The following is a 24,206-nucleotide window of genomic DNA, read 5'->3' as shown; positions in this document are numbered from 1 at the left end:
TTATACATTTAGATATTTTCTCTGCATGGAGTTAAGAAAGATTTCTAGGGTAGGAATTCAACTATTCTCTTCACTCTCACATCATTTTTTACACTGTCATAATGGTCAGATTAGCAAATCACACATTGGGAAAATAGGAAGGAAACACATTTGTTCATCTCTGCTTTGTTTCTTGCCTTGCCAACATGCATTGGAGCAAAGTATGGTAGCAGGATAGAAGGGGTTACATGCCGAAGGTGGTCAGTGAATTTCTCCTGTATATATCAATAGAAATATCCAAATCTTAGTTCTGTAGTTTATTTTATTTTCCTTTTTTCTGTCTAACAGGCACTCTTTCCAAGACATGTCTGTTAATAATTGCACTGCTGTGACTGAGTTCATTATTTTGGGGTTAACAGATGATCCAATTCTTCGTGTCATCCTCTTTGTGATATTTCTAGGTGTCTACATTATCACCTTAATTGGTAACCTTAGTATAATCATATTGATCAGAAAGAGCTCCCAACTTCACACTCCGATGTATCTTTTCCTTAGTCACTTGGCTTTTGTGGATTCTGCATATTCCTCAACTGTTACACCTGTTATGCTCAAGAATTTCCTTTTGGACAAAACCATAATTCCTTTGGAAGGTTGTATGTCCCAGGTGTTCTTTGGAGCCACCTTTGGGACAGCTGAATACTTTCTATTAGCTGTGATGGCCTATGATCGGTATAGGGCCATCTGTAACCCTCTACTCTACTCCATCAACATGTCTCCTAAGGTTTGTACTCTGTTACTCATCATATCATACCTGGGTAGTTGTATAAATAGTTGGGCCTTCACTGGTTGCTTATTGAATCGGTCCTTCTGTGGACCTAATATGATTAATCATTTTCTCTGTGATTATTCACCACTTTTGAAGCTTTCCTACTCAGAAGATAATCTTGCTGACATTCTTCCTTCTGCTTCTGCTGGGTTAGTAATGGTGATCACAGTGCTAACAATCATAATCTCTTATGTATACATCCTCTTCTCTGTCCTAAAGATAAGTTCCACAGAGGGAAGATCTAAAGCTTTCTCAACTTGCACCTCCCACCTTACAGCAGTCACTCTTTTTTATGGGACCACTACATTCATTTATGTGATGCCTAAATCCAGCTACTCAACAGATCAGAATAAAGTGGTGTCTGTTTTTTACAGCGTAATGATCCCCATGTTGAACCCCTTGATCTACAGTCTTAGGAACAATGAAGTTAAAGGAGCACTGAGAAAACTGATAAATAAAAAGTATCCCTTTTTGTGAATTCAACTCAAGGCAGCAACTATTTATTAAATACATACTATATTTTAGGCATTGCAGGAATTTTTAGCTTGGCAAGGAAAACAATAGCACTGTCCTGTCCCCTAGGAAATTAATATTCTACTTACATAATTTTTAGGATCGAATGATACCTATAAATGTGCTTTAGAAAAGGCATATGTATTTTTATTTTGATGGATTAAAGTTGTGAATTTAAATGATGATTGAAAAGGTCTGAAAATACATGCAATGTTCCAGAAACATGGACCTCCCACCTCTGCAATGGAGTAGGGAAACATGTCTCCTCATTGCTCTTCTTTTAGTCCATGGTTATTTTTTTGGAATCTGACAACACACATTTTCTATTTATATATGGGAATGCATTCTTATAGTCTTTGTCTTATAGTCTTTTCCTTCATTGAGAATACAAGCAACTTGATATAGCTTACATAAATGCAGTCATGCAAAAGACATTTCCATATTAATCACATTGTGAAAGGAAACCAGAAACCTTTCCTCAAATGAAGAAAAATACAGAAACAACAACAAAAAATACCTCCATCTACATTCAGATATTACTTCTTTTTCTGGAGCAGGATAGCATTTTTCTTTATATGTCTTTAGGTTTTTTTTAAATAGTATTTAATTTTTTTCCAATTTCATGGAAAGACAACTTTAACATTCACTTTAATAAAAATTTTGAGTTCCAAATTTCTTCCCTCTCTCTCTTTTCTAAACCTTCCCTAAGATAGCAAGCCAATTTGATATAGCTTATATACTTGCTATCAGGTAAAACATATTTCCACATTAGTCATGTTGTAAAAGAAAAAACCTAAAAAAAAATAAAGTGAAAATGTATGTTTTGATTCTCACTCACACTTCATCAATTCTTTCTCTAGATATAGATAGGATTTTTCATTGTAAGTCCTTAGGAATTGTTTTAGATCACTTAGATCATCGTAAAATTTTACTTTACCTGTGTACAATGTTCTCCTGGTTCTACTGACTTTACTTTGCGTAAGTTCACTTTTTTCCTCAGATTTTTCTGAATCTATCTCCTTTGTCTTTTGTTAGAATGTAATAGTATTCCATCACAGACATATGTCATGATTTGTCCAACCATTCCCTGATTGATGGGCATACCAATTCTTTGTCACCACAAAAAGAACTGCCAAAAATATTTTTGAAAATAAAGATCATTTTCTTTTCCTTTGATTGTTTTGGGGATATAGACCTAGTAGTGGTATTACTGGTAAAATATATGCACAGTTTGATAGTCCTTTAGGCATAGTTTAAGATTGCTCTCCAGAATAGTTAGGTCACAACTTCAGCAATGGTAAAAAAAATTTTTTTTTTCAAATTTTCTCTATCCTCTTGAACTTTTTTATTTTTCTTTTCTATTTTATTAGTCAAATTGATAGACGTGAGATGGTATTTCAGAGTTGCTTTAATTTGCATTTTTCTAATCATAGTGATTTCATATTCTTTCATAAAACTTTAGAGAGTTTGATTTCTTCTTCTGAAAACTGTCTGTTTATATCCTCTGACCATTTATCAAATTGTAATCTTATAAATTTGACTCATTTCTCTATAGTTGAGAAATCAGGACTTAATCAGAGAAACTTGGTGAAAAAAAAAAATCCCCCCACTCCCCAGTTTTCTGCTTTTCTTTTATTTTTGGCTGCATTTGTTTTGTTGTGCACAACTTTTTAATGTATTGTAACCAAAATGATCCATTTTAAATCCTATAATTTATTCAGCCTCTTGTTTGTTTATGAATTCTTCCCTTATACATAGGTCTGTCAGGCAAACTATTTCATGTTCACCTATTTTCCTTATGATATAAATTTTCAATTTATTTTTAAATTTTTTAAAATTCACCTAATTTTATTTTATTTTTTTCTGATTTTATATATATATAAAGATAGTTTTCAACATTAATGATATTTTTATATCTAAATTATGTACCTATTTTGACCTTATATACCTCACATACCATGTGAGAGTTTAGGTTATATCTACTTTCTGCCAAGCTGCTTTCAAGTTTTCTAAGCGGTTTTTGTAAAATAGTGACTTTTTGGTGGGCCTTGGTTCATTAGTATACATGTGTGAATTGTGATAAGTACCTGAACATTCATGTGAATTGCATAATAATGTAAAGGGAAATTATAAAGAAAAAAGAATTGCTTACAGAGTAAAACTATCTCTATCTGCTCTTAAGTACTAGGGGTTGACGGTAAGATATTATACAATTTTAGAAAATACTATTGTCTTGAACCTCTCATCCTAGTTTAGTATCTTCTTCACATCATCAATCTCCAGTGCTAATATATATCTAATATCATTATTTGATTCAGTTTTTAGTCACTCAAGCAATTATCATGGATCAGCTTAGCAAAGGGAGATTTACTGAGAAGATAAAGCACAACATATGGAAACACATGCTTGTCTTCCATTAGCACATTCTCCTTTATACCATTTCAGTTCCAGGGAGAGTGGGCTTAAACTTAACCCGTTGCTACAAAGCATTGGCTTCATTAAGTTTACTTCCAAATTTAAGATAGCCAGAGGATGCTCTCCCTTTTGCTTGTAGGAACCAGTATTTATTATTTTTGTTGTTGTTTTTATTAAAGCTTTTGATTTTCCAAACATATGCACTGATAATTTTCAATATTCACCCTTGCAAAACCTTGTGTTCCAAATTTTTTTTCTTCCCTTCCTCCCCACCCCGTCTCCTAGATGGTAAGTAATCCAATTTATTTTAAACATGTGCAGTCTTCTACACATATTTCCACACTTATCGTGCTGCACAAGAAAAAACAAATCAAAAAGGAAAAAATGAGAAAGAAAACAAAATGCAAGTAAACAACAATAAAAAAGTGAAAATACTATATTGTGATCCATACTCAGTCCCCACAGTCCTCCTCTGGATGCAAATGGCTCTTTTCATCACAAGACCATTGGAACCGGCCTGAATCACCTCACAGTTGAAAAGAATCACATCCATCAGAATTGATCATTGTATAATCTTGCTGTTGCAGTGTACAATGTTCTGCTGGTTCTGCTCACTTTACTTAGCCACAGTTCATGTAAGTCTCTCCAAGCCTTTCTAAAATCATCCTGCTGACCATTTCTTATAAAGCAATTATATTCCATAACATTCATATGCCATAACTTATTCAGCCATTTTCCAACTGAAGGGCATCTACTCATGTCCCAGGAATTGGTATTTTGACTTCAAAATCAATACTTTACTTGAATGAAGTCTGCTCTGTTGGCTGCCCAATGCATCTAGTATAGACATCAATATCCAGTCCTCTCCACTTTTGCTCTTCTAACCTTTCGAAACCCACATAGTTCCAATCATCTCTAAATCATAATAGAATCAACAAAGCCAGAGATGACCACAGGGCCATGGGCTCATAGATTCATGCCAGCTTGGATAGAAAGATAAAGCATATGAAACTGTCTTTGGAATGTTGGGAATTTTCCTAACTGGAAATTGGTGTGGAGAAATTGGAAGTAAACTTATAATTTTTCATCTAAAAAATTCCCTAAAGTTGAAAATTAGAAAACCACATAGAACTTTGAGGACAACAAATCATATAGTAGATTTAAAATAAGGTAATTTTTGTTAGATATGTTATATAGGGATGATGAGTGGAGCTTTAGAAGAGTAAATTGGCAAACTTTTGAAGAGGAAGAGAATTTTTATATGATTCCAGATCAGGTTAAGGAGGAGGTGGAGTAGAATATGATGGAGGTTTAAATTATGGCAAGGTGGTTCTTAAGGAGATGGCCAGGTAGCAGTATTATGCATATTCATACAAACTGAGACCTGGGAAAGATCTTAGCTTTAAAAAGCCAGGTTCTTCCATATTCAGAGCCATCAGGTATCCCAGACTATGTCTTGCCACTGAATTCTGATGATTCTGGAGGAGAGAGTGAAGCTGATAACTTTGCACAGGTCTGCCTCATTAAATCCAATTCACTTTCAAGTAAAGATATCACCCTCCTGAGATCATTGATCCTTTTCAGAAAGGAAGGATGAACAACAACAATGAGTCACAACTGGATCTGACTTGGCTTGATATAGTAGAATAAGAGAGGGACATAGCATTGTATATTGATATTGAAATGAAGACTTTTCAAGTAGCAGAACTATTGAATTGGCTAGAATTTATTGTAATCATTTTAACTTAAATGTTGAGTTTAGTTCTCTTTGAAACTTTTGTATCACATTTCTTGCATGCTAAAAAGTTCAACAAGTTTTCCTTTTATAACGTAACGAGAAAAGCCTGAATGGCTGAACTAAAAACATTATTTATAATTATTAATCTCAAAGTTCATATGAAGAAGATTCTTAAATTTTAAAACTATTTCATCTGTAATATTTTTGTATAACACTCCACAGTCTTCTCTTGCATCCAATTCCCAGTAATAAAACACACAAATCAGAAATTTCTGTAATCAGCCACACTGTTAGCTGATAAATATCTAGACAGATATCTAGATGGATAGATAGATAGGTAGATGGATAGATGGATGGATCATTTTTCTTTAGAGGTTTTCCTAGCCTGGGAGAAAGAACAGAAGAATTCATAAATCAGTGATATAAATTGTGCTGAGTGGAAAGATAGAAATGTTTGGTCTTCCAGATAGAATCTTCAGACTGGTCAGCTGAACAAAAGAAATGGAGATGTAATTGCTATTCAAATGCTGCCACATCCATCACCTTACCTGGTGCTCCAGTATCTCTTCAGTCCTTATATCTAGGGACCAAGCTAACCCTCTCACCTTTGTATGTCTTACTATATACAGAATATTTTCAGGCAATGGAAAAGAACATGATAGAGAAGAATGTGTTGTTGAAATTATTTTAAGTGTGAGTTCACTGTCCCCAGGGACTAGAGTCATAGAGAACAGTTCCCACAGGAACTGAAAAATGGAGAATATTGGTACTTTTTTTTACTTACTTTATCTTCTAAAAAAATAATAATCTTATGTAAAATCTCATTGATATTTATAGGAAAAATGGAATTGGGGTAGTAATCATTGTCAATTCTTATAGATAAACACATTATAATGAAGATTTTAGCCTAGAAAATTAAATAAGAAACATTTCCATAACCATTCAATAGTACCTTAGAACACTGAAGGAAAGTGGTGCTGGCATTTCTCTGGAACAAGAAGGGTGGACTATATCTATGTGTAAATATTAAGTTATTTTTACTCTAAGTATAACAAGATTCTTATCTAGGGATCAAGAGGTAGACATAATCATGGCATAGTTGAATCATATCATATAGTTTTCCTATAAATCAAACTAGAATACAAAAGGCAGTTACAAATAAATGTTCAAATGAAGTTGTTTTTGAAGAGACAAAGGGGAGAATTGGTGGAATAGTTATTATCTTATGCCAAAAGGAACAAGAAACATTTAATGAGATTTTTTTCCATTTTGTATTGAAGAGCTTATTAAAATAATTTGTAAAAAACAATTTGAAAATAGCTATAGTTTATATTATAGCTTGTATTATATACTACATATACACACATATATAGTTTAGTTTACACTATAAAAGTTATAGTTTATTCTACATATTACGAAGAAATGATTGTCATTTCTATATATTATTAAACAAAATCTAGAGGAGAGATAGAAAGATAAATTCCATAAAATAACTATGGAAGATATAAAATACTTGGAAGTCTACCTACAAAGATAAATAGAAACCATATAAATATAACTACAAAACACTTGTCACACAAATTAAGTTGGATCTAGAGAATTGAAGAAATATTAATTGCCCAGAGATAGGTTGAGCAAATATAATCAAAATGACAATTTCATCTAAATAATTCACTTCTTCAGTGGCACACCAATGAAATTACCCCTCCCCCCAAAAAAAGGATAAAGCTAGAAAAATTAATAACAAAATTCATTTGGAGGAACAAAAGATTAAAAATATAAAGGGAATCCATGAAAAAATGTAAAAGAAAGCAGTTTAGCAGTATTAGAGCTCAAACAGTATTGTTAAGTGGTAATCATCCAAATAATATGGTACTGTCTAAGAAATAGAGTGGTAGAACAGTAACATTTATAGATAAACACATTATAATGAAGATTTTAGCCTAGAAAATTAAATAAGAAACATTTCCATAACCATTCAATGGTACCTTAGAACACTGAAGGAATACAGTGTATTCCTTATTATTGTATTATTATATGTATTTAGCATCATACATATAACACAATGACCCAATATTTGGGGACAAAAATCCAACATTTGATAAAAATTGTATGTTGACATAAGGTCAAAATGGGTACATGACATAAAGGATGATATGATATAAAATAGAAGAGCATTGGCATGGTTTATATATCAGATTTGTGGATAAAAGAAAAATTTATGAAAACAAATTTTCTTTGTCCAAAAAAACAATACAGCCAAGATTAGGAAGAAAGCACAAAATTGGAGGAACATTTTTAACAGTAAATTTTCCCGAAAATGGCCTGATTTTTCAACTCTCAATATAGAGAATTGAATTACATTTTTAAGAAGATGAATCATTCCCCAATTGACAAATGGTTAAAGGATATAAAGTTCTCCATAGTGATATGAAAGAATGTTCTAAATTGTAATCGGTTTATAGAAATGCAAGTTCAATTAATTCTGTGGTACTACTTAATAGCTATCAGATTGGATAATATGATAGAAGATAAAAATGACAAATTTGGAGGGGATATGGGAAAATACAGAAAATTATGTACTACTGGTGATCCAACCATTCTGGAGATCAATTTGAACTATGGCCAAGAGCTTATCTAACTGTGTATACCCTTTGACCCAGCAATAGAACTACTAGCTGTGTATTCCAAAAGGGTCAAAGGCAAAGGGTCTATATGTCCAAAAATTTCTAGCAGCTCTTTTTTGTAGTGCCCAGGATTGGAAATTGAGGGGATGCTCATCAAATGAGGAATGGCTAAACAAGCTATATGCGATTGTGATATTATACTGTTGTACTCTGAAAAATGAAAAGCAGGATACTTTCAGGAAAACCTAGGAAGACTTACATGAAGTGATCCAAAGGGAAATGATCAAAACTAGGAGAATGAGAGTAAAAGCAGTATCCTACAAAGATCATTTTTGAATGGCTTAATTATTCTCAGCCCCTCCCACCAAAATCCAAGACAATCCTAAAGAATTTGATGAAAAATGCTTTCCATCTCCAAATAAAGATCTGATATAGTCTGAAAGCAAATTAAAGTATAATTTTTTTTATCATTCTTGATATTTTTGGTTAGCATTTTCTTTTGCAACATGGCTAATATGAAAATGTTTGCAGGACTGCAAATGTATAATCTATAACAAATTACTTGCATTTTCAAGCAGGAGAAGGAAAAGAAGGGAGGGGGAAAATATTAAACTTGAAATGAAAAACAAAACCCAAATGTTAAAATTTTTATTTATTAAAACTAATGTGGACAGGATTAGAAGGGAAACAATAAACTGGGAAAACATTTTTACAGCTAAAGGTTCTGATAAAGGCCTCATCTCCAAAATATGTAGAGAATTGACTCTAATTTGTAAGAAATCAAGCCATTCTCCAACTGATAAATGGTCAAAGGATATGAACAATTTTCAGATGAAGAAATTAAAACTATTTCTAGTCATATGAAAAGGTGTTCCATCTGTCAGATTGGCTAAGATGACAGGAAAAAATATGATGATTGTTGGAGGGGATGCGGGAAAACTGGGACATTGATGCATTGTTGGTGGAGTTGTGAACGAATCCAACCATTCTGGAGAATAGTTTGGAACTATGCTCAAAAAGTTATCAAACTGTGCATACCCTTTGATCCAGCAGTGTTACTACTGGTATTATATCCCAAAGAGATTATAAAGAAGGGAAAGGAACCTGTATGTGCACGAATGTTTGTGGCAGCCCTTTTTGTAGTGGCTAGAAACTGGAAACTGAATGGATGTCCATCAGTTGGAGAATGGCTGAATAAATTGTGGTATATGAATATTATGGAATATTATTGTTCTGTAAGAAATGACCAACAGGATGATTTCAGAAAGGCCTGGAGAGACTTACACGAACTGATGCTGAGTGAAATAAGTAGGACCAGGAGATCATTATATACTTCAACAATAATACTATATGATGACCAGTTCTGATGGACCTGGCCATCCTCAGCAACAAGATCAACCAAATCATTTCCAATGGAGCAGTAATGAACTGAACCAGCTATGCCCAGAGAAAGAACTCTAGGAGATGACTAAAAACCATTACATTGAATTCCCAATCCCTATATTTATGCCCACATGCATTTTTTATTTCCTTCACAAGCTAATTGTATAATATTTCAGAGTCTGATTCTTTTTGTAAAGCAAAATAACGTTTTTGTCATGTATATTATTGTGTATCTAATTTATATTTTAATGTACTTAACATTTACTGGTCATCCTGCCATCTGGGGGAGAGGGTGGGGGGTAAGAGGTGAAAAATTGGAACAAGAGGTTTGGCAATTGTTAATGCTGTAAAGTTACCCATGCATATATCCTGTAAATAAAAGGCTATTAAAAAAAAAAAAAAGAAAGAAAAGAAAAGGTGTTCCAAATCATTGTTGATCAGAGAAATGCAAATTAAGACAACTCTGAGATACCACTACACACCTCTCAGATTGACTAAGATGACAGGAAAAGATGATGACAAATGTTGAAGGGGATGTGGGAAAACTGGGATACTGATGCGTTGTTGGTGGAGTTGTGAACGGATCCAACCATTCTGGAGAGCATTTTGGAACTATACTGAAAAAGTTATCAAACTGTGCATACCTTTTGATCCAGGAGTGTTACTACTAGGCTGATATCCCAAAAGGATCTTAAAGGAAGGAAAGGGACCCGTATGTGCAAAAATGTGGCGGCCCTTTTTGTAGTGGCTAGAAACTGGAAATTGAAGGGATGCCCACCAATTGGAGAATGGCTGAATAAACTGTAGTATATGAATGTTATGGAGTATTATTGTTCTATAAGAAATGACCACCAGGATGAATGCAGAGAGGCTTGGAAAGATATACATGAACTGATGCTAAGTGAAATGAGCAGAACCAGGAAATCATTATACACTTCAACAACAATACTACATGATGATCAATTCTGATGGATGTGGTTGTCTTCAATGATGAAAGGATCCAAATTAGTTCCAATTGATTTGTAACAAACAGAACCAGCTACATCCAGAGAAAGAATACTGGGAAATGAGTATGGACCGCAATATAACATTTCCACTCTTTCTGTTAATGTTTGCTTGCATTTTTGTTTTTTTCTTCTCAAGTTATTTTTACCTTCTTTCTAAATCCGATTTTTCCTGTGCAGCAAGATAACTGTATAAATATGTATACATATATTGTATTTAACATATACTTTAACATATTTAACATGTATGGAATTACCTGCCATTTAGGGGAGGGAGTGGGGGAAGGAGGGGAAACGTTGGAACAGAAGGTTTTGCAAGGGTCAATGTTGGAAAATTACCCAGCATATGCTTTGTATATAAAAAGCTATGATAAAAAAATAAAATTAAAAATTAAAAAAATAATTTTTATTTATATGAAATTGAGAAAAAATTAAATGTAAAAAATCTTTTACAAAGAATGAGACAGTAGGGAAATATAAATGACTCAATAAGAACATCTAATTTAAAATTATATTATTTCAATATAAAGATGAGCATAGGTGAAAAGAGTGAAAAATATGTTCTGAAACATGGTTCAGGTGTAAGAAATGAAATACACCAAAGACTTGTGATATAATTTCCTGGTTAATAGAATAGCATTTCATATGACAGAAAAATCGTCACATATGAAGTAGTAGTACTTTTGGTTATTATATGTATGTAAAACACTAGGTTACAATCTAAGCCTCAGATGTACTACATCAACCAATTGAACAAGAGTAAAAATCTCTGAAGATTTGTACACTTGGGAATACATATTATTTTTACTGAAAATGTGCAGATTATCCTCCTGTCTCCTAGACTTTCCCAACCTTTATATTTCCCCTAGCGTCTTTCTGGGTTCCTATCTGATTTGGATTTTTCAATAACTTATAATTTGTCTGGCTCATGAATCTCTACCCAATAAATTCTCCCTCCTGATTTCCTCCTTAGCTTAATTCTGCCTCCAAAAATTGCATTTAATGAAATTCTATTCAGTATGCTGAATGAGGTTTAAAGTAGTTGATACGCAAGTACTGACTGGTGGTATGGTGTTCTGTGACATGAAAAGTTAACACACTTGAAGGTCTTTTAAAAAGAAATAATTTCAAGCTTCTCTCTTTCAAAGAGTAAATTATCATACCACACTATAGAATTTCTTCCTCTCTTGAATGACCTTGTTTCCTGGTCCTTTCTCACAACATGTCAATTTTAATTTGGAAAATCTTTGTGTTATATATTATAAATGCTCATTTTCTGGGGAATTTTTTTTAATCAGGAACCTCTAAAACATTATCAATGTTGTCTTTGTTAATTGTCTTCATTGCAAATAGTATCTCTGTACCAGAATGTGTAGTTTCTATTAAGCTGAGTTTCATGAATGGTCTTTTCAGCCTTATTTGTGTAAATGTATAATCAATACAACAAAAAAAGAATCTGGTGAGAGGATGAGGACAAATTTTGATATTTAATAAATATTATCACAATCATAATTGCCACATATTGATCCCAGAACAATGGTTATGACCTCCCAAGATAGATATATCTTTGGCTATGTTGTTATCCAATATTGTTTTTCATGTTTTAAAAATTCTACATAAATAGAGACCAAGGAAAAATAAATGAAGTGAAGGCCCTTGAAAATTTTTAAAACTTCTCAGCCCCTGAGAATTTTGAGAACTTCTCAGACAACTTATCTCTATGTTAGTAATTTTCTCTGTCCCAGTGGAATTCAAATGGCATTTTAATAATATAGGTTATATTTGTTGTTAGGGTGCTCAAGGGATTATATCCCACATGCTAAGAAAACCAACTTAAATACAGTGCTGCCATGCAAAGATAATAACTTGGTATCTATAGTTATCATTTTCTGGCAATAATAGGTACCATTACTGTGCTTGGTTTTAATATAAAAATATTTAGATCTAATTTTTTACTTGCCACTTCAGGGAGCTATATCTATTCCTTTTGCCATTTCAATTTTATGTTCATTTCAATTTTACATCTCTTCCTGTGTGTGTGTGTGTCTGTCTGTCTGTCAAAGAGGAATGACTTGTTCTTCATGTTTCTGCTACCTTTTAGTGCCACATAAAGTCCAAGTTTTGGAAGTGAACTGTATTTACAGGGAATTATTATATCATGTTAGTAAATTCTGATCTACCACTGGTCATATCACATACCCAAAGACATCATTACAAACAGTGAGTACCTGATAAAGCATACTTAAGTAAGGACATCTTAGGTAAAAAAATCTATGTGTGTATATATTGGTATATTTCATACGTGTGTTTCTTACCCCCAACCTTCACTTCTCAGATTGAGGCTTGGAAGAGAGGAATTTCAGTGATACATTTGTGGTTGATTTTGTAGAAAAAGAAGTGGACTTATTAAAGTCAAGAGAGCTAGATTTGAATGTCAGATATGATTTGCTATGACTAAGTGACTGAAATCTCTGTGATCCTCAGTTTCCTCTTCTGTAAGATGAGAGTAACAATATTTTTATGTAAAACATGATGAAGGAATATAATTTATGGAATTTAAATGGCTACACGTAGTTAATAGTATTTTCTTATTTAATTATTATGGTTATATTATCATATAAATGAAATTTGATGTTTTCAAAAGTGAGTTTATGCTTTCAATTCAACTAATACTTTTCTGAGTTCACTAAACACAGAGCCTTATCCAAGGCACTTGGGATAGAAGGAATACAATGCAAAACAGTTCTCAATCTCATAGAATTTACATTTTATTGGGGAAAAAAAGAATAAGTAAGTACATGATAAATTGAGAAAGGACAGAATTTTAGAAACTTCCTGCGAGTGGTAACCCATTAGCTGAGCCACAAAGAAACCTTGGGATTCTAAGAAATAGAAATGAGTTAGAACATTTAGAGCATGGAGGATGATCTGTGCTGAGGGACAGAGATTAGGATATAAATCTGAGTTTGGGGAACAGACAAGAGACTAGTTTGACTGGAATATAGAGTACATATATGATAGTAAAGTGACATAAATCTGAAGGGGGAGGTTTTATTCAGATTTCACAGATTGTAGATTGTATATTGTAGATGTAGAAATGGCAATATTTGATAGTTAACTAATTGAGAAAGGGATGATAGTAAAGAAGAGATTAATTACAAGATTGTAATCCATGACATATAGAAGGAGGGACCCTGAAAAGAAATAGGAAATTATAGAAATAAGTGATTTTAGGTTGAAGGTTGAAGTTGAGTTCCCTTTTGGACTTACTGAGTTTGAAATGTAACTAAGACATCTATATAAAAATGTTCAATTATTAGTGTTATATAGACTGGAGTTTAGGGCTCGATATATACATCTGGGATTGATATGTTTGGAAAAGGTAATGACAGTGGAAGGTAAAGAACTCATTAAGAATGTATAGGAAAAGACGAGAAGGCCTAGGACATAGACTGAGATCACATTTACAATTAGGCGGCTTTATGAGGATCATGATCTGGCAAAAAAGTTTGGAAGTAAAGGTTAGACAGGTAGGAGGAATACTACTACTGGGAGAGCCAGACTTAAGAAAACTAATGAGGAGAAAGTATTTATGAAAGATAGATGGTCTATATCAATCACTCAGCAAATATTAAGTACTCACTAATTTTCAGTCCTTTACTAGTTACTAATATTATTCATTCTTCCCTTTCAAAGAGGTCCAGTAAAAACACAGTATGGTGTCTTGACTTATGTGTGTGTATAAGTGTAAATGAGGCAGAACTGCACAAAATTGTCAACTTCTCTTTGTTTTTCAAAGTTGTCAAAGTCCAGAGGCAAGTAAAAAGTCAGGACAACTATTGATAGTTTTGGATTCCATGAATGACTTTGCCATCTTCAAAGTCTGACCAAGTTATAAATAATTCACAGCACTTGCTTTAGCTGCCTACATAGCTATTGGAAAAATTGCTTTAATCCACCCATTCTGCCAGGGAAACTCTTCACAGGTTTGGAATAGATACCCTCCAATTCCCTATACCCTTTTTAAATTTCCTATACTCCTGAAATTGAAATGAATATTATGAAAGTATTATTGGAAATTAAGAATTTATTGGTAATGTTGAAAAGAATAAGTCCAGGTGAATGATAGAGTCAGAAACTATAATGTCATGGATTAAAAAGTAAGTAGAAGCATAGGAATTGTACACACACAAGGGTAGATTTTCTTCCCTGATAAATGACTGAGAAAGAGAAGAAATGTAGTATAATAACTGAAAAGGATACAATGGGTAGTTGAAAGGTTTCAGAAGATTGGACAGATCTGGGCTCATTTGTAGGAAGAAAGGAAGAAACCCATAGTTTTGAAGGGATGTTTTTCAGTGGATTAAGTTAAGGATTGAAATAGAAGAGAGAAAAGCAAAGGAACAAATAGAGGCATTGACTCTAGAGAAAAGTACTCTCTTTTTCAGAGATTGTTGCAAAGACGATAGAGGATGATATTGAGGAGTTTTGAACTCTAGAATAGGAAAGAAAAGGGAGCACATGGAGAAAGACTTTCTTTTTTCAGAAAGGTGAGTGCAAAATCTTCTCTTGAGGGCAAAGGAGAAAGTAGGAAGTGTTGAAAAATTGATTCATCGCTTTACAAATTTTTTTTGGTTAAGGCTTTTTTTTTGGTTTGTGGTCACAAAAAGACAGACTAGAGACTCATAAATGAGCATTACAGTCAGGTACTTTCTCAGCTGAATAGTATCTCAAAATTTTATACTCTTTCATATTGAATTTAGGAGTGAAGAAATATGAATTTACTTTTGGGAGTAATAAAACCGTTCCAGGAAAAAGTAGCATTTAAAATAATTTCTTTAATTTCAAACTCAATAAGAATCAATTGCATTTATTATCAAGAGAGTTTTAAAGGTTAAATACATGTATGCTCATGTATTCCATATATGTACATATATATTACATATATAAACTTTCCTTTGTAAGAGATATGTATAGTCAAGGAACACAACTCGACCAATTGGCCATATTTGAGAGTGCACATCTTTACTATATGTCTTAATTTGTTTCATTTGAAGTTGAAGAAAGAAGTAAATGGAGGAAACTCTCTGAGCAAGAGAATATTTATTAGCAAGAGCATGCATCCTATCAATAAATTAATCAATGATTGATTTCACTAATGCCAAAGACCTTGAGTAAGAGGAGAATTCTCCTTTAATAGATTTTTGAGAGTATAAAACAAAGTGCTGAACAGAGTAGATGACATTACGGGATTAAATGCCACATGATTGATTATAGAGCTGAGGTCAGGGAACAATGGAAAGGTTGGAAATTTGATAATAGAGGATAGCAATGGCTTTCCTTCTTTTCTCATGAGAACATAAAATGCTCTTTATTTGGGTAGAAGTATAATTAGTGTCTCAGACTTTTGGATAGAAAACAAGTTTTCCTAGAAGGATAGTTTGGTGGTATAAAAACATTAGATCAGATTTCTTTGCTTTCTGACAAAATTAACCCATTATGGGCCAGCTTAATTCTAAAATAACTTTAGGGATAAAGAAGCATGACCGGTAATTATAAACAAAAACTATTACCGGAAAAAACCGATTAATTACAAATAAGATCAATAAATGTTACCAAATGAATCTTAATCTTCTCTAATCTATCACCTCTCTGCTAAGAAATAGCAGTTCCTAATTTTTTCTCCCTGCTTTCTTCCAACTCCTCTCCTAGACATCAAGTAATCTATTTTATACATGTGCAATTCATATATATTAGATATATGTGTATATATATATATATATATATATATATATATATCATGCTGCACAAGAAAAATCAGATCAAAAAGGGAAAAATTTGAGAAAAAACCAAAAAGCAAGCAAACAACAACAAAAAGGTGAAAATACTATGTTGTGATCCACATTCAGTCTCCACAACTCTCTTTCTGGATGAAGATGGCTCTCTCCATCACTATTGGAATTGGTCTGAATCACCTCATTGTTGAAAAGAGCCTAGTCCATCATAGTTGATCACTACATAATCTTGTTGCTGTGTACAATGTTCTCTTGGTCCTACTCACTTAGCATCAATTCATGTAAGTCTTTCCAGGCTTTTCTGAAAAAATGCCTGTTCATCATTTCTTATAGAAAAATACTATTCCATTGTTTATATATCATAACTTAAATCAGGTATTATTCATCTGAGAGGTATACACTCAGTTTCCAGTTTCTTGCTACAGGGCTGCTACACAGATTTTTGCACATGTGGAAAATTTTTCCCTTTTTATAATCTCTTTGGGATTAAGACCTAGTAGACACACTGGATCAAAAGGTATACACAGTTTTATAGCTCTTTGGGCATAGTTTCAAATTGCTCTCCAGAATGGGTGGATCAGTTTACAACTCCACAAATAATGTATTAGTGTCCCAGTTTTCCCACATCTCCTCCTACACTTATCATTATCTTTTCATGTTATCTTAGCCAATCTGAGAGGTGTGAAATGATACCTCAGAGTTGTCTTAATTTGCATTTCTCTAATCAATAATGATTTAGAGCATTTTCTCATATGAATAGAAATGGCTTGAATTTCTTCATCTGAAAATTGTCTGTTCATATCCTGACCATTTATCAAGGAGAATGTCTTGCATTCTTATGAATTTGAATCAATTCTCTCTATATTTTGGAAATGAGGCATTTATCAGAAACATTGGATGTCAATTCCACACCCCACCTTCCCGCTTTCTGCTCCCCTTCTAATCGTACCTGCATTAATTTTGTTTGTTCAAAACTCTTTCAATTCAATATAATCAAAATTATCCATTTTACCTTTCATAATGTTTTCTAGTTGTTCTTTGGCTATAAATTCTTCCCTTCTCTACAGATCTGAAGAATAAACTATCGTTTGTTTTCCTAACTTACTTTTAGTATCATCCTTTATGTCTAAATCATGAACTCATCTTAACCTTATTTTGGCATAGGATGTTAAACCTTTTTTTATTCTTACAGCATTTTTTACACTTTCACAAAGATAAAATTGGCAAAACATTCTGTATTGTTGGTCCATGGAGAACAATTTAGAGGAAAGAAATTTAATCATCTTTGTTTTGTTCATGGGCAACCTGTCATCATTCATAGGACCCAAGATTGGAAATTAGATAGTAAGATGGGTCAGTAGGAAGATCAGCAAATGTTTCCTGAATATGTCAATAGACATATCCAAAGCTGAGTCTGTATTCTATTTTAATGTTCTTTCTTCTATCTAATAGGCACTCTTTCCAGAACATGTCTGGCAATAACTGTACTGCTGTGACTGAATTTATCCTTTTGGGATTAACAGATGATCCAATTCTATGTGCCATTCTCTTTGTGATATTTCTGGGTGTCTATACTGTCACCTTAGTTGGTAACCTTAGCATAGTCATATTGATCAGAAATAGCTCCCAACTTCATACTCCAATGTACCTTTTCCTCAGCCACTTGGCTTTTGTGGACACATCATATTCCTCATCTGTCACACCTATTATGCTGAAGAACTTTCTTGTGGACAAAACCAACATTCCTTTTGGAGGCTGTGTGGCCCAAATGTTCTGTGGAGCCACCTTTGGGACAGCTGAGTGCTTCCTGCTAGCTGTGATGGCCTATGATCGGTATGAAGCCATTTGTAGTCCCCTTCTCTACTCCACCAAAATGTCTACTAGGGTCTGCATTCTGTTACTCATCACATCCTATCTGGGTGGTTGTGTGAATGCTTGGATCTTCACAAGTTGTTTACTAAATCTGTCTTTCTGTGGACCCAACAAAATTAATCACTTTTTCTGTGACTATTCCCCTCTTTTGAAGCTTTCCTACTCCCAAAATAATCTCACTGAAATTCTTCCTGCTGCTTCTTCTGGGTTAGTTATTGTGATCACAGTGTTAATTATCATAATCTCGTATGTATACATCCTCTTCTCTATCCTGAAGATAAGCTCTACTGAAGGGAGATCTAAAGCTTTCTCAACTTGCACCTTCCACCTCACAGCAGTCACTCTCTTTTATGGGACCCTTACATTCATTTATGTAATGCCCAAGTCCAGCTACTCCACAGATGTGAATAAGGTCATGTCTGTTTTTTACATTGTTATGATCCCCATGTTGAACCCCTTGATCTACAGTTTAAGGAATAATGAAGTAAAAGAGGCCCTGAGAAAACTGATGAGTAAAAAACATCTTTTTTCATGAATTAGACTCAATACAAAAAGATTTTATTAAGTCTATACTGTTTCAGGCACTCCATAAGGTTTGAGGGAATGCAAAAAAAAAAAAAAAGAAACTGTCTTTTCCCAAAATCATCTAATATTTTAGTGATTGAATGACTAGGATTAAGTGATACCAATAAATAACTTTTTTTAAAAAAATGTATATTTTCATTGTGATGGGCTACATTTGGGAATTTAAATGTTGATTGAAAGGTCTGAAAATCCATCTGAGGTTCCACAAGTATGAAACTCCTACTTTTGCAGAGGAGTAGAGAGAACTTTGTAATTGGTGTTCTTTGGGTCCAAAATGTTTGGGAGGGAATCTTACAACATTCATTTTCTATTGAATTGTGGGGGCTATTCTTTACATTCACATTGTTATTTTTATTGTATGTGTTGTATTCTTGATTCTGCTATCATCACTATGTAACAGACAATTTAAATCTCTTTTATGTTCCTGTGTCAACAGTATTTTTTGTTTCTTATGTTATAGATGAATTTCATTATGTTCACATGTCATAATTTGTTTAGCCATTCCACAATCCCTGGCCATCTGCCATGATAAATGAAAAGTCTGAGAGACATCATTTCTGGATATTCAATAATCAATTGATTTATTAAAGTTAGTAACTATTTAATAAAATGAGGTCAGTGGCACTCTTGGAAACCAAAGATGCCTCCCTCCTGCCCACCAGAACATTGAATACTTGAAAAACCTTTGGAAAAGGGACTATAATTGAGGGAGGAAATAAACTTTAGTTAATAGTCAATGAGAGGGTGCACATATTAATGAGGAGGTGGGCATAAAGTCTAAAGCTCTTCCTGTTGAGAATATGACTTGATCATCAGCCTCTGTCACTAAAGCAGGCTGGATAAAATAATTCATCTCTACCCAGTCTTCCCTGGAGGGTTTTTCTCTTACGAAGCTTGTTCACTCTAAATTCTAATGAAAATTCTCAAGGAGACTATTATTTTCGAAAGGCAGGATTTTGTCTACACTGGATTCTGTTTTATTTTCTAGTTGGATGGAGTTCTATCCAAGATCAAAAAACATGTATCCTGAGGATTTGAACAATCTCATCTGTCAGCATTGTCCTTTCAAGACTAGCTAAATAACCTATAATGATTTGTTTCTGAATGAGGAAATAGAAAAGGAAAACCTTAATTTTAAATAATAATTGCTTATTAATATAATAGAAAAATAACCATTCCTTTTACTACTTTGTTTCTAGTTCCTTGTTACTGCAAAGTGGTACTATAAACATTTTGTTATATATGGGAAATTTCCTTTTATTATTGATTATTTTTGTGTCATAATACATTTCTAAAAATGTATTCCTTTTTTCCTCAACAAGAGCTCTTTGTAAGTGGTGAAGGAGAGATATTAGAAGAAATTTAGATAATGTAAAAAATAAATCAATAAAGGAATCATTAAAAAAATTAAAATCTTCCTAAACTTTCCTCCTATCAATGCAATGTATAATCTAGTGTCTTTCTCCACACATGACATTCCATTTTCTGTCTTTACACTGACCACTTCAAAGGCCTAAATTGCTATGCTCTCTCACTTCTTCTCCTTAGTTTCTGGCACTTTCCTCAAAACAACTCAAATGCCACATTTTGAAAGAAGCCATTTCTTGCTGTCAAGCTAATAGTAGCTTCTTTTCTAAGATGAGTTTTCATCTATCCTGCCTATAATTTGTATATATTTGGTCATATATCTTGTGTCTTTCCCAAAAGAATATGAGGTCTTAGAAGGCAGGGACTAATTTTTGTTTTTCAAGTTATGGCAGAGAACCTAGCATATACAGTGCATGGAAAAATTCTTTCTAAAAGACCACCATCTTGGCTATACTCCTCTAGATGCTTTTTATGTTTTTATTATTTTCCTAAAAGGAGGAAGCCCAGCCTGAACATGGTATTCCACATCTGGTTTTATCAAAACAGATTCATGTTAAGCAATCAGCTTCTTTATTTTTGTTCTTATGCTTCTATTAATCTTTCTGACTGTTATCATGCACTATTCAAAAATGAGTATCTTTCCCATTGCTTAATATAATGTTTTTAAGCAATAATTTAACATGTAACTATGATTATAATTCTGTATTTCCCAGTCTATGTTATTGTTCTACCTTTCCCTCAAAATAACATCATCTGTGAAATAATTTTGTATTATCTGATCATAATCACTTCATAGAATTATTTGAAACCTAAAAGTGCCAATATCTCTTTCTCTTTTTATGTCAACATTTACTTTTTTATTGTACAGTTCATACAGGCTTTGGGGGTATTTATCCCAACTCACACATACACACACAGAACCCACAGAACAAGATTGGTTACTCTATCCTCAATGTTATAGGGGTCACCTCAAGGAATTATAATGTATTTCTAATAATATTGACTTGAAACCCCCTCCCCATTCTGGAATGTTCTCCTTAATATCAATCTCCAGTGCTAATTAATATCTATGCACTATCATTATTTGAAAGAGATTTTAATTACGCAATGTAATTTAATCAATTATTATCAATTACCTTTATAAAGAGATATTTTCTGAAAAGACAATACAACATACAGAAATAAGTGCATATGGTTTGTTAGCATACTCTCCCTACAATATTTCAGGTCCAGGGACAGTAGGTTAAACTTAAAGCAGTTGCTGCAAAGTATTAGGTCTATGAAGTTCACTTCAAAGTGGAGCATAGCCAATGGGTAGTCTCTCCCTTGCCTGTAGGGGCACAGCATCCTGACTATGAAATCAATATCTTGTTAGCCTGGGTTCTGATCTTCTCTTAGTGCTTTGCTAGTGATATGGAATTGGTAACCTGCAGAAGTTATTACAATATCCAAATCTCTGGCATTTTACTCTTCTGACTTTTTGGGACACCCATGGTCTCAACATTCTCTAATAATTCTTTAACTAAGAATAGTTCATAATAGACCCAATAGGCAGAAACATCCACAAGGCCATATGTGCATGGATTCATGCCAAGCCTTTGGAGAAAGGAAGCCCACTGAAACTGTTTGGTATGTTGGGAATTTTTCTAACTGGACTCTTGGAGAAACAATGACTGAACTTGTAAATTTTCATCTAAAAAACTTCTTAAAATTGAAAAGAAGTGAATCACATTTGCTGGGGACAGCAAATCATACCAATGACTTATGGTGAGTTAATTTTGTTATAAATGTTACATGGGGATGATGAGTGGAGTTTAGAAAAAGTTAATTGATACATTTTTCAGGAGCAAGAGCAAAAATATTTTATTTATGGCTCCAGATCTAGCAAGTAAGGAGATAGAGTAGAGTGTGATGGAGGTACATATCATGGCAAAGTGGCTATTGGGGAGATGACTAGGCAATAAGGTGAACATACTTTACTGAAGCTAGCATAGGTTGATTTAGTGGAATAAGGCATTTATTGTTGCATGCTGAAATGGAAACTTCCTAAGTAGAAGAAATATTGTATTGAGTAGAGATTATTGTAATCATTTTTATCTGAACATTGAATTCAGTTTTCTTTGACATCTTTTATAACTAGATATGTTGCAAGCTAAAATTTCAGAAACATTGTCTCTTTCTTACTTGTGAAAAAGCCTGAGTAGGCTATGTTCCTCTCCTGAATTCAAACTGATAACAAATGTAAGATATAGAAGCTTCTTCTCACATCACACTTAAAATGATTATTACCAGCTCTTTTGTGGATGCTGCCCAGTAGGGGATACCAGTCATATCCCATGGTCACTAAATATATTTCACTCAGTTTAATTTTAAGAAAATGTTCATTGCAGGTTCTTTCCTCCTGTTAACAGTTCAGTTTCTAACAGAAACTAGAAGCTTGGTTTCTAAAGCTTCAGAGATATCTGAATGTATGCCACAGATGAGTTGACAAGACCAATCCTGAATTCATGCATTCACAATATCAGCCATGCTTTTTCTGGCCCATCAGCATTCCCAACCCTTGGGGCTCTGTTTTGAAGCAAGATGTTGATGATTAATAATACAGTAAGATAATATTTTCTCTACTTAATTGAGAATAATTCAGCCCTAAATTGCATTCAAGGTAAAGATTTGTCATGTGATCAGTTCCTGTTGTTTTGTTAACATATCAATAGCAGATATAAGACTAAAAACATGTGAGAGCTGAAGAAGCATGCACTTCATGAGAAACCATTTTGAAGAGGTGTTGGCTGCTTTCTCATTCTCCATATTCATAACAATCCTAGGCTAACTGCACTACATTTTCCCCCTTCATTTAATAGTATTTTATTTTTTACAGTTACACGTAAAGCTAGGTTTTAGCATTCATTTTTCTAAAATTTTGAGTTTCAAAGTTTTTCTTCCTTGCTCCCTTCCCTGCCCCATCCCCACGACAGCAAGCTGATATAGGTTACACATGTATAGTCATTTAAAATATATTAGTCATGTTATGAAAGAAAAATCAGAACAAAAGGGAAAAAACCATGAGAAAGAAAAAGCAAAAAGAAGTTAAAATAATATGCTTTGTTCTGCATCCACTCTCTATAGTTCTTACTCTGGATGTGGATGGCATTTTCCATCCTAAGTCTATTTGAATTGTCTTGGATCATTATATTTCTGAGATGAGCTAAGTCTATGGTACTTGATCATCACATAATCCTGAGGAAGAACCATATCTTTCAGTAAACCTCTTTGGTGAATATGCATAGTGATTATTTGGTTTTGTTTTTATGTTTAAATAGTACAAGGGGAAGCAAACAAGTATTTATTAAAATTCTGTTATATATTATTTCTAAGCACTGTTCAAAACAGATCATTAGGTCTTTACAAATTGCTGAGTAACATAGCTAAAGTTATTATATCCACTTTACAGATGAAGAAATTGAGGTAGAAAAAAGTTATGTAACTTGATCAAGGGTACATAGCTAGGAAATATTTGAGACTGGATTTCAACTTAGATCTTTTTTGACTCCAGCATTTTATCCACTGTACCTGCCAGCTGCCTAAACTTTTTATAAGTACTATATAAATATAAGTATACTTTTATAAATACTTTATAAGTATGCTTTTATAAATTGTTGTGGGACAATTTTTCCTAGAGTATATGCTGCTAAATGTTAGAAATGAGCAAGAAAGACTTATCACATCATCAATGCTTGCAATTAGACCCTGGAACCAAGGACAGTTTTGTCAGGACATCCAACAAAATCAAAGGGTAGAGGAAAATGATACTGATTACTATTAATCTTCTAAAAGGTTAGAGTTTTTTTTAATACTACCCTTTGAGAAATGAAGAATGGCAGACACCAACTGCATATTATTAAAGAAAAGAAAATAAACAAATGTTTAAAGGGATGTGGGCAAATTGCAACACTAATGCACTATTGCTGGAGTTGTAAACTGATCCAAATATGCTAAAGAGTAAATTAGAACTATGCCCCCAAAGAGTATAAAACTGTGCATACTCAACAATATCACTACTAAGCCTATACCTCAAAAAGATCAAGGAAAAGAAAAAGAACA

General features: G+C 33.3%; 2 protein-coding genes across 2 annotated transcripts; both read left to right on the top strand.

Moving 5' to 3' along the window:
• The first annotated feature begins 343 nt into the window (after positions 1-343).
• Positions 344-1,282, top strand: LOC100919276 (olfactory receptor 508-like). The gene has a single exon (XM_003773543.1). The coding sequence runs from the start codon at positions 344-346 to the stop codon at positions 1,280-1,282; it is 939 nt and encodes a 312-aa protein (XP_003773591.1).
• A 16,466-nt stretch (positions 1,283-17,748) lies between these two features.
• On the top strand, positions 17,749-18,687 carry LOC100934546 (olfactory receptor 508-like). Its single transcript, XM_003773520.1, has one exon. It carries the CDS (start codon positions 17,749-17,751, stop codon positions 18,685-18,687), a length of 939 nt encoding a protein of 312 aa, XP_003773568.1.
• Positions 18,688-24,206: the final 5,519 nt, after the last annotated feature.

The sequence above is a fragment of the Sarcophilus harrisii genome, chromosome 6 (genome assembly GCF_902635505.1).
Source record: "Sarcophilus harrisii chromosome 6, mSarHar1.11, whole genome shotgun sequence".
Taxonomy (NCBI): domain Eukaryota; kingdom Metazoa; phylum Chordata; class Mammalia; order Dasyuromorphia; family Dasyuridae; genus Sarcophilus; species Sarcophilus harrisii.
The sequence above is the reverse complement of the archived record's forward strand: the minus strand, read 5'-3'. Positions and strand labels throughout refer to the sequence as shown.